Raw genomic sequence first — 12,335 nt, forward strand, 5'->3', positions numbered from 1 at the left:
TGGAGCTTTGGCGTGCCATTCCCCAGGGTTTACACTTGTTAAATATAACCCAGGTTGGCCAGCTAAGCAAAAGGAGCAGGCAGAAGAGCAGCAACGAATGTGGGCTTGGCAGAGCCAGCACAGCTGCTCAATCCTGGCAGTGAAATGGCAGGTTAATAATGACTCTGCAACTCTTAGCTGATGTATCAGTTGAAGCTCTGATCTCTCAGGTCCAGCCTGAGAGAAGAATAATGCTCTTTTTCAGCAGAATTTGTAATATTCTAACCCTCTGTTTACCTTATCTTATCTTAAACTTTTAATTATTAAACACAGGTAAATAACATATAAATAACTTACAATTAAAATAATCTTATTCATCAATTGTGGTCATGCTTTTCAAACTGGTCAACCAGCTTGGTCATAATGCTTGACGGTAGTAGCCTGGACAATTTAACTGGTGTTCTATCGAGTTGTGCTACCTTGTCAAACAGTGCTTCCCTAGTGTATATTTAAGATCTCGTTAAACATGGAATCAACCGGAGATCTAAACTTATAGTTACACAAGATAGCTAAGGCTAACTAGCTCTGTAAACAGAAACTGTTAGCTCCTGAGCCGAAGTGGGCGAGGCCATGAACTCACTAGTATATATAATTCAAATGCATTTAATTATCTCATTCCCTTACATTAGTATCTTGTTCCTACGCTTTATTAAGTTGTGGCCACACCTTTATCTCATTCACACGCCATAATTCTCTCAATCTCACACCTGGTCATGGTCACGACACAGCTTCACTTTGACCAACATTAACAGTGAAGTGAGCCAGCTTATCAGAATAGCTGGTTTATCTGAGCTTTATGAAAACAGACACGTTAGTCTGAAAACTGTTTAACATTTTATGGCTAAAAATTAACCTTATAAACATTTAAAACACATAATTTTTGTCTTACTTTTTTCTCAACAACACTGTCAAACAAGTTCTGCTGGCTGCTTTAACTAACTAGTTAAATAGCGAACGCTAGCTAGCTAGCCAAGCAAGCTAACTAGCTAACTAGCATAACACAGCTGCTAGCATTACACAGCTGCCTAATTAATACGAATAAACACGTAATACATAACACGTCTGTTATGTTTAGCTGCTAACTAGCTAACGCAGGTAACCGCTAGCAAAAAGATAATTATCTCATTCAAATGCCTTAATTATCTTATTCACATGCTTTAATTATCTCATTCCCATGCTTTAATTAGTCGTGGCCACCCTTTTTTTTAACATAATGTCACCTCATGAAATGTCACACAAAACAAGCGCCTAAGTGAAGAATAATAATAGAATTATAATAAACAAATAAACAAGTCTATTAGGTTTAGCTGTTAGCTGCTAACTAATGCAGCTAACCGCTAGCAAAAAAATAGTCGTGGCCATGACTTAATTATCTCATTCACATTCCTTAATTATATAATTTCCACGCTTTAGGATCTCATTAACACTCTTTAATTAGTTGTGGCCACGTATTATTTTTTTTAACATAATGTCACCTTATGAAATGTCACACATAACAAGCGCCTAAATGAATAATAATAATAATAATAATAATAATAATAATAATAATAATAATAAACAAATGAACACGTCTGTTAGGTTTAGCTGATAGATGCTAACTAATGCAGCTAACCGCTAGCAAAAACAAAAGTCGTGGCCATGACTTAATTATCTCATTCGCATTCCTTAATTATCTATCTATACTTTAGGATCTCATAACCACGCTTTAATTAGTCGTGACCACACATTATTATTATTATTATTATTATTATTATTTTTAACATTGTGTCACCTTAGGGACTCCATAGTAAAGTGTAAAGTGAGTATACAGTATTACCACAGAGAGAGAGAGAAAGAGAGAGAGAGAGCGCGCGAGAGAGAGATAGAGCGAGAGAGAGAGCGCGAGCGCGCGCGAGGGGGGAGGTAAACAAGATGGCGACAGCCTTGAAGCAGCTGCATCAATAAAAGCTGGAGCGGAGAAATTGGTTATAGTGCTGGAGTGACAACACTAACAGCGCTCAGACCGAGGAGTTTCAGGTCTTGGCTTGTTAGTGTCCGCGTGCTGAGGTGAGACCCGGGTACAGTGGCTGCTGAGCGGCGGTTAGCTTAGCCTAGTTCAGCTGGATTCACTTACAGTGAGTGGGGCTAACTGGCCGGTTAGCCTGCTGCCTTACTGAGGTATACTGACTGACTGACTGCTCATTCCGGCCGGCCGGCCTGCCTTTCCGCCGCTGATATCTGTTTAAACCGCGCTTGTTTGGCTAAATGAAACAGATAGATAGCTTAATAAGCTGTGTGTTTAATTGCTAGTGGACCTTAATTGTGTGTGGATGTGTTTTAACCGGGTTTGACAGGCGGTTTGAGGGCTGCGGGTGTCCATTCTTCGCTATGCGGCCGGGAACTCGGGTCTGTTGCTTAGCTTAGCTTAGAATAGCTTACTTTGGCTAGTTTAACCATGAAGGATTAGCTAGCTTGCTAGCTAACACAGCTATCAATGGTAACCTTTCTCATTGAGTGCTGCTTTAAATCACGTATGCTTGTTTTATATAATTTGCAGACTTTTATAACATGAACACGGAGGGTGTAATGCATTTTAAGGAGCTATTTCGCTGTAGTGAAGAAGTTACAGTTAAATATGTCTCACATTTCTGTGCGACATTCAGGTTAGCTTGCTGCTAGGTAGTAGGCTAACATAGCTGGCTAGGTTAGCTTAGCTACATCTAGCTAGCTGGCTTGTCAAACTCTAGTTATCAAAGATAGCTAATTAACTTGCTAAATATATAGCTGTCAAACTTGTGTACTTAAGATATGTTGACAGTGTTTGTAGAGGTAGCTAGCTAAGTTAACCTGGATAGATTTAGCTACTACAGCTACTGTTGCTTTTATAGTTTTATAGTGATAAATGTCTTTTTTCTTTAACCTGTAGACCTTTAACTGCTTCAACACGTCATATTTATACTTGGCTAACTAGCTAGCTAGGTTAAGTAACCTATTAAATATCTGGATTATACAGTTTAAGTATGTTTTAGCATGGTCAAGTTGACGATGGTGATGGACAATCATATTTCTTAATTTAATTATTCTGATATGTTGTAAATATTGTTATTTGTATGCTAATGGGAACCTGCACCCACGTTTTTCACTCACCTGTGCACATGTACTGTGATATGTCAATAAATATCTTGAATCTTAAATCAACCTAGCTAGTAGGGATGTGCAATATTCTGTTCTTTGCATTATGAGTATCATAACATGTTGGAACATTGACTTCTGTTACAATCTGGTGTAAATCTCCAAATCATCTGAAACATTTTAATATTAATTTAGGCTATTTGTTATCAACTTTGATTGAAAATACAGCTATCCTATACTGGTAAACCTGATTGAGTTAGTCAGGCTTTTGTTTTCCCAGCTGGGGCTACCAAAAAAAAACATAAAAGCTTTGGAACTTTGGGCAGTTTCCCAAGACAAGAAATAAGCCTAGTCGTTTACTGTAGTAGTTTTTTTTTCTCAAAGGGGAAAAAAAATCTACATTTAAAATGCTGTGTAGTCTTAAAACTAGGCATAATCCTTGTCATCATGTACTCCTAGGCTTAAACTGTATAAACCCTGTTCAGGAAACAGTTTGATCTAAAGTGGTAACACTTAATTTGAGTAAATATGGGTAATTAGGCCTAGTCCTAGACTAGACTTAATTCCTGTCTAGAAAACCTCCCCTATATTTTATGTTGACTTATTTTTATCAATAAATGATTGTGAAGCATCTTTGCTCATCTGTTAAATTATGAAAGGGGTTCAGTTGTGTTTTTCTGTTTCTGATCCTTTTATTTCCTCTGTTTCAGGTTTTTTTTTTGGATGTCCTAAGACAAGCACTGTTTGCGGTTTGCCATAGGAGGTCATCCAGAAGAAGCTATCTACAGCATCTATAGAGTACACCAAAGAAGTGCTTGCTGGACCTATAAACACAACATTGCTGTTACTGGACTGTGAAGATGTGTCTTGGCTTGAAGTATCTGCTGCTATAGAGTTCATCATCCCATCCGTCGTGCAGAAGGAATAGACTGCAGGCCCAAGGCCGGATTTCACCTCGGGAACTGGTTTACTTTGCACTGGATATGTTGTCAGAGATGAATAAGGGCCCAGTCATACCAAATGTAGGCTAATACCAGCCTTCTTGTAATTGGACAGCATCTTTTGGACACTAAAAGGTTGGTGGTGAGTGAAGTGAAGGGTTCCTGTTTGGGTTTTCTTTTTTTTTTTTTTTTCCTCTCTTCTTTTTCTTTCTTTTTTTTTTTTTTTTACTCCTCTATCTTTTATATTTTGCACTGGACCTCCCTGGCTCCTTTCCCAGTTAAAACTCTGCTGAGCCCTCTTTCTTCCCCTCCTGGCAACGACTGCCACTCATGTTTACTGTCCCTCTGTATCTGAGCCTGTTTGAAAGCAATGCTGTTGCCGCCCTCATTCAGGCATGAATCATCTCTGATGCCGATCTAGTGAGTTCCTCTTCTCTCCCTCCCCACCCTCGATCAGACTGAATTTCTGGATTCAGACCCCACCCCATACTAACTGAGTTGCACCGGGGGGATTTGTGGGAGAAAAGAGTGAAAGTAAGCAAGGGGGTCACGAGAGAAGATGAGCGTCGGCGAGCTTCAGCATCTGGACTACCTGACTGAGAATGAGCTTATGGGCATGGACACTTTTATCCACCGCATCGACTCCACCGAGGTGATCTACCAGCCACGGCGCAAGCGAGCCAAGCTGATCGGAAAGTACCTGATGGGGGACCTGCTGGGCGAGGGCTCCTACGGCAAGGTCAAGGAGATGCTGGACTCAGAGACTCTGTGCAGGAGAGCTGTGAAGATCCTCAAGAAGAAGAAGCTCAGGAGGATCCCTAATGGAGAGGCCAATGTGAAAAAGTAAGTACAACATAAGTAGTGTCATCTAAGGAAAGTTGAGTGTCTGCATTTGTTATCATGCTCTCTTTCTTTTTCTTTCTTTTATTTCCTACTTGCTTTGTCGTTTATTTATCCAACTGTGCACTTTTTCTATTTTTTAATTCAGGCTTTTTCCTTTTTTTCCTCTGTCTTATTCTTCCCTCATAACTTTTTCTTGCTTTGGCCTGTTAATTTATCACTTTTTGACTTTACTTTTGCTTTCTGCAGTTCTTTTTCTTTCTTTTGCCCACAAACTGTCAGTCTGTCGGTTCACTTTTTGTCCCATTTTCTATGTTTTATTTTATGTACGTGTCTCTTTCTCACCCAACCTTTCTGTCAGTCAATCCATCCGTGCTCCTTTTTGCTTTCTCTCTCTGGCTCGTGTTACTGCAGTATGCTTCTTGATGACTGCGCTGTATCAGCACCACAGTCCGTCCCAACAGGCTGATGCACTGTCTGTCATGGGAGAAGAGGGTGAGATAGCAAGGTGCAGCAATGACCAGTTAATTCAGCTATCTGCTCTAATACGTGCCACTGAATTAAACTGTTGAAGACAGTTCCTGTGAAGCTGCCATGTAGTAGTCCTTAGCAGTGGCTTAGTAGCTTGTCTGAACTCAAGCATTTTGCAGTTTCTTTGCAGTTTCTTCCGCTGTTGTGTTAAAATTTCTGTTAGTATCAAGTGGTTCATGATTGTTTTTATACTTTTATGCTGTATAAAGTGAATGCAGGTCAGTCTGAAGTAGCTGTTGCTGTGGACACTGATCATTAAGCAACTAGCTATGATAACCCAACAGTACAACAGATCATTTAATGTTATTTGATGCTGTTTAGAGCATAGCTATCTTGCTTTTAAACTGAATATAAAAAGATTGCAATGCACTATCATTTCTATCTACCACCTTTTGTAGAAGGGGAGCTACATCAGTGATTGAATGCTCTTAATTTAAAACATTAACCCAAATGTCCATATTTCTGTTTAGATAGGGGAAACTATTACGAAGCTCCAGTACAAAGGATTTACTGTTTATCAGTTTAACTGATCTAATTAAAATATAAGTATACAATAAAGCAGTTTCACTTGTGCACAAAGAAATAAGAACATTTTAAGTATGTTTCTACGATTCAATTAGAAATAAATAGAAATAAATAAATAAAACATAAACAAAAGCAAACCATTCCTTTAAAACAAAGTCAACACACTGGCTCATTCACATTTATGGCCTCTCCTCGTTAAGTAAACACAATGGGTGATACTGAGGTCAACAAAAATTATCGAGGTTGTGTCCGTATATTGTATGATAACTCGATTATGTAATTATTTTGACAGGCCTGGCCCAGTGTTTCTCAGTCCTGGTCCTGTTAATGAGCTGATTAACTAATCAGCTCATTAACAAGTCCTTTCAGTGTTGAAGGGGGTGTGTTATGGCACAGAAACCTCTTAAATGCTGTAACGCACCCCAGGACTGAGAAAGCTAACCAGGGAGTCTCACAGGCACCTGACACATCTGCTTTCTGTGTGTAAGGGTTTTTCTGCTTTAGCTGTTTATTTTCTGTAATTAAATTTCAAGCAAAACATAGAACACCCTCTCTTCCTGTTCTCTTTTACACAGCTACAGCTGATGTATGCTGCCGGTTATACAGTTTCAGACTACACTCTTGACATGATGTGGTTAATAATCGGCATGCATTAAGTTGACACCTCCATCATTATCGTTTATGGAAACACAAACAGTTTACAGACACTATGTTTTATACATTTGTTCATGCCATTCAAAAGTAAAGTTTAATTTCCTTAACTTGGTGCTGCCTCCTTTCGAGAGGATCCGTTTGATTTTTAATCACATCGTGCAGCTTAATTAAAATGTTGCTGTGTGGAGCCTCGGGGTGCCTCCTTAAATAGCGTTGTGGGTTTGGACCTACATCACAGATCCTCCCCTGCTCATATTTGCGAGAGTGTTTGTGTGTTCCCGCTTTATCTGTGTCGTCTCTCAGGCGGAGAAATGCTCGAGGACGGGAACGACAGATAGCTGTATCGGTTTTGTTTTTGGTCGGAGCTCAAAACTTGAGTTTAGCTGATCTGAACTCAAGATATTGGCTGATAAGTGTGCTGTTTTAGAACAGTTGGGAAGCAGAGTGTGTAAAGTGGTGCTGGGTGATGTTGGTAATAAAAAAACGTCATAGCGTTTTCCTTATATGTCATGGTATTTGCACTGATTGATTAAGTTATTTAATTATTTATTTTCTACAGTATCTAATATAGTATTTAAAAGTACGTAATATTAGTTATACAATCTGTGTATCCAGTTATTGGAGTAAATAAATCATTTTGGGTAGACATATCTGCATGTGGTAGATTTTTATGAAAAATGACTATTGGTTCAGTATTTTGAATTAGTGCATCACTGCTAAATATTTATTATTTATTTTATTTTTTGTCAAATAATTAATAAAATTGTCCTTGGCCTGTTGAGCTAAATGTGTGGCAAAAACAGCACAGATTTATGGTAAAAAGAACACTGCTAATGTAAATTCATGACTAGAGTAGCACATGGCAGTGCTGAGGCATGTTCTAAGGCGATGTCTGAACTTCACTTCAAATGTACATATGTAAGTAATAAGTATAGTAGCAGTGCTATGGTATTTACACTTCTCAGTACAAGTGATCTTATCATTGAGCAATATTTTGTTGTGTGTGGTTAAGCGCACTGTTCGGACTTACTCTAAGGCAATAATGAGAATAGCATTGCTAAGATACTTTTTAGTACAATGGACAATAGCGCTACTACTGTAAGTTCTTGACTACAGTAGCACTGCTAAGGTACATTTAGGACTAAAATGGCACTGTTGTGGAAAATGTTTAACTATAATAGCACTGCTGAGGTACTGCTACAGTAATTTCATGCCTACTCTTGAGGTCAGTTTAATATTAAAATAGCATTTTTTTTAAAGGTAATAAAGGTAACTTTATTGTGCTTTGTTGGTATGTCTGCTAGGATTCAATAAATATTAATCTTTCTTTGAGAAGCAAGACAAACATACAATAAGGTTACTTTATTTTTTAAATGGTGTCAGTGTTCGACCATTTGCCAAATAGTTAATTTTGTTGTTTTTTTAGTTTTGGCCAAAAGCACTGCTAACCCCCAGTAAGACACACCCAGCTAACTGTGTCATCACACAGTGTAAGCAAAGCTATTTCAGGCTAAATATGTTAGAAGATCTGGTCTCCCATGTCTGATAAACATCTATTACTTATAGTGAGAGTTTTCAGTAACAATCATCAGTGACAGAATTGAGAGAAATTGAGACACTAAAAGAAAAGAAGAAGCACATGTCCTTCTCCTGGCCTTGTATGGGCTCCGCTGCTGGGATGTCGTAGTAGCCTCCTCATTCACAGCAGCAATTAGCATTCCTGCTTCCCAGAGGCAGCATGCCCTGACTGGCAGACCCAAACACACACATACACACTGTGGAGGGGAACTGGGATTGCGTAACGCCACTCCCGTTCCCATAGTCGTGTCTGAGGAATGCCGTGGGGAGTGGAGCCTCTGGCCTTCACCAGCGCGATCGAGGTCAGTAGACTAGGGCAGGAGAGATTTACACTGCTCAATAACAGTGGAGATATCATTGAGCAATAGTTTAGTGTGGTTTAGTGCACTATTAAACTGCTTTTCAGGCTTTTTATTAAACTTTCTTATAGTTAAAACCTGGAAAAGTGAAGCCATCCATATACACTGGTTTAGTGTTTGTTTCAGAAAGTTACTCGCAACTGTAAATCCATTATATTTGAATTTTCATTTAAATAATCAAATCATTATATCTAATAATTTTAAAGGACCATTTAAGGATTATATTTTCTGTAGTAACTCATGTAATAACATTATCAAGATGTGTCATCAGAAAACATGCTCAGTTTAAGCACTGGCAGCTCTTGTCAGCAGAGCTTAGGCCAATATTTTCTTATTTAAACTCTGCAGTACATCATGATTATATATATACATATGGGTTGTAGCCTCTGAATCTGCCCACCACCCATCCTCCAGTCCCATTTTCACACCCTTGGTTGCCAGGTATAGACAGAAGCATTCAAACAAATTGCTGCAGCCATGGAAACAGGTGAGCTGGCTGTTTTTTGCTGAACAGTTAATCACTGAGCTTCAGTAGGGTTTCTAACCATAGCAGGTTAAAAAGTAGTATGGAAGGGCAAATGGGACATTGCAAATGTATATATTCACTGATTTTAAGACTTTAATTATCTAATAGATTTTAATTATCACTCATGTTGTGTATCATGACAGATAATCCAAAATTTTATTTAAAAATGCAATACAGTGTTTCCTTTCAGATTTGTATCATCATCAGGTCCCTATCTAGTCTTCTGTTGATTTCTGTGCTCTCTATATGGCTGTAATTAAATGGAGTATTGTCATGTAAGTCATGAAAGAGGTGCCATCGCCAGATTTTGGGCCTTGTTACACTGTAAATGTCTAAGTTAACATAATCTTGTATTCTTCTACTTATATTTCTTATGTTTTTCTTTTTCCTTTTGTCACACTTTGTGTCTCTTGTTTCAAATTAAAAGCTCTCTGCAAAGTTTTGTATTTGGTGGGCCACTGCTCTGAATATATTTAGTGGAAACCCTGCAACATATATTTACTTACAGTTTTGGGATACGTTTCAAGGATCAAACATAAAAAAATAATAATTTATAAGCATTCAGAATTGAGTGAACAAGTTCATCCAGACATTTGTTTTATTAAGTAAATTGGGACTCTTAGGTCCTCATCTGTTACATGTCAGACTCTGCCTCTTTTTCAACTATTGCTGATGCAGCATCACAAAGTAGCCAGTGCACACAGAGGAAAGTGCAGTGACCCGACTCTGATACATGAGCTACATGACCAGCATCACCTTGGGACTGATGATAAATGAGAGAGAGGCCAGCTGTGCTCACTCTGACTCTGGCTGCTGATGCTAAGCTGCGCTGCGCTCCTTGGATCATTGTGGCAGTGCCTTAGTCTGCTGCACCACTCAGATCCCATCCAGCCTTATTTTAGTTCCTATCACCACCACAGTAAATCATTAAATTCCGAACTTCTGAATAATGTCTGCTCTAAAACTAGAACAGAATGTGATAGCTAAACTGATTGTCTCTGTAAATAGATCAAATAGTACACAGTACACTGCCTGCTGTCGCGCTCACTGTCGACTGCCCTGCTGCTTTTTGTTTCTGCAACATTATCAGTGATGGGAACAGGCAGAGCTCACTGATAGACACACAGCATTTCAGGTGTGTGTGTGTGTGTGTGTGACAGCACACGGATATATTTGTCCTATGGCAGGCTTTCTCTCTCTTTCGCTCTCCCTGGCTTTTCTTTTTCTGGGTTTCTTTTTTCTGTGTTTGAGTTTCTAACAGTATTTATGGCTCTATCTGCTGCACCAGTTTTCCCCTGGGGTCAGTTCATGTATGAAGCTTCTGCAGGACTGCCGCTTTCAGCTCTTTCAGCTTGAAACAGGCCTGAATTAATATTTTTTCTCTGTAGGTCAGATGGTGATTTGGGGTAAAGGGGTATATTGCTGGTCGATGCATCATTTGCTGATGAAGGGGGAAATGTAATTGTTATTGATCCAACTTAGAAAAGGCAATAGATAACTTGGTGCCCCATTTTTACTTGTGCACACTCTGATGAACGACTTTTTTTTCCACTTCAAGTAAAGACAAGAAATACAATAAAACAAAACAGTGCTTTTGCATCTAAAAAGTTCATCTAAATTGTTTAATTAAAGTGCAGTTTAAGTTTTACTTTTTAATTTTCTTCATAAATCTGGTCTGTCGTCGTCCACATGTGAATGAGCTGATTATTTAGCCCTCTCATCAGATTGAGAGGTTTATCTGATCTGAAGATCTGTATTTTTGTATTTTTGTATTTTTGTTGCATAGCTTTACGTTGCTGCTGCTGCTTTAATTAGCACTACAGTTTTAGAACATAGGATACATGTGGGTTGAGTCTTCACTATAGTAGCGTTTCTATTTTAGAGCTCGCCATCTGAATGACCCTTCCTCCGTTATACTCCTCCTGCTGTATCTCTCTTCGTACCTCCACTGTTTGTGCGCCACTCGCCAAAATCTGTACAGATCTGATTGGCTGAGAAGTGTAGTTATTTGTGGAGTAACAGTATGTGTTTTTAAGTATGAGGGTAACTTTGGTAATATCACAAGTGCATGTCGCTCACAAAAACCTTAAGCTGTAAGCTGTCGGCAGCATATTTTCATGGTATTGTAGGATCTGTTGTGGTATACTCTGAAACTGTGGTATTTAAATCAAATAAAACTGTCAGTTTAAATCAAATAAAATGGGTTAGTTTAATTTAATTTTTGTTTTTGTTTTTCCTTTTCCCCCCTCATTGTTTCATACACATACTGATTCAGAAGGTCCAAACTATCAACTTTTCGTGTACTGTTACACGCCTGCTAGTTATACGTGAAGTTATATAACATTACATTTAGCGGACGCTTTTATCCAAAGGGACCAAAGGACCAGGGCCTAAAGGAGGCCAAGGTGAATAGTGGGATACAGGAGTAAAGGAGAAGAAGCAGGAAATGAGATTAGAAGTAGTTAGTTTGTTAACAACAATACACAAGTATAAAGCCAAAACCTCTATCATGCAGAAACTCACATTTTTATCTTTTTTCAATTTAATTATGGTACTTTTTTATATTAATATATTTCATGATAAATGGATTTAGAATTACTTGCATCTTTGTACGTTGGCTGATGGCAGCAAAATGCCTTGTCTTTGTGGGCTGGAACATAAAGCAGGCCTGTATGGTAAAGATTGATATGATAAAGATATGGTAAAGATAGAAAACTATTTAGTTTATGTACAGTAAGTAAATATGAGGTCACAAGTGAATTGTCTTATCCCATAGTCTTTTGTTTTGTTATGTTTTTCTTTTATAAAATAAACTCTTTTATTTATTTATAATGTTATTTCTATTTTTTTCCCCCATTTTCTCCCCAATATACACGGCCAATTATCCAACCCACTCATTAGGATCATAGTGGGAGTGCTTAGCTCATATTTCTACATTGTTATAATGTTTTAGAAACTTCAGATTTTTACACAGGTGAACTTCAGGGTTATTAGATTCTTTATGGTAAAAGTATAGGCTAAAGGTTGACCAGTGTCATTCTGAACTATTGCCTGTGGTTTATTTATAGTAAAGGAAGTTGCATCTCTTGCTTTTCTTGTGTTGTTCAGCTGTTTATAGTAGAGGAAGTGTAAATGATGAGTCAATGCAAATGGGTTACCAGTAGTACATGGTAATGTGTGTAAAATTACAGGGAACATCCCAGTCTGAGTGCCTTGTCCTATGGTTCACTA

At 38.3% G+C, this 12,335-nt stretch overlaps 1 protein-coding gene across 2 annotated transcripts in view; it reads left to right on the forward strand.

Moving 5' to 3' along the window:
- Positions 1–1,927: 1,927 nt before the first annotated feature.
- Positions 1,928–12,335, forward strand: part of stk11 (serine/threonine kinase 11) — a 35,838-nt gene continuing 25,430 nt past the window's right edge. For both annotated transcript variants that reach the window (XM_022678922.2, XM_022678923.2), the window contains exons 1-2: positions 1,928–2,085; positions 3,861–4,934. In XM_022678922.2, the coding sequence (XP_022534643.1) occupies positions 4,651–4,934 (284 nt within the window). In that variant the 5' untranslated portion in view covers positions 1,928–2,085; positions 3,861–4,650. The remainder of the gene's footprint in view (positions 2,086–3,860; positions 4,935–12,335) is intronic.

This window comes from Astyanax mexicanus, chromosome 4 (assembly GCF_023375975.1).
Source record: "Astyanax mexicanus isolate ESR-SI-001 chromosome 4, AstMex3_surface, whole genome shotgun sequence".
In the NCBI taxonomy this organism is placed as follows: Eukaryota; Metazoa; Chordata; class Actinopteri; order Characiformes; family Acestrorhamphidae; genus Astyanax; species Astyanax mexicanus.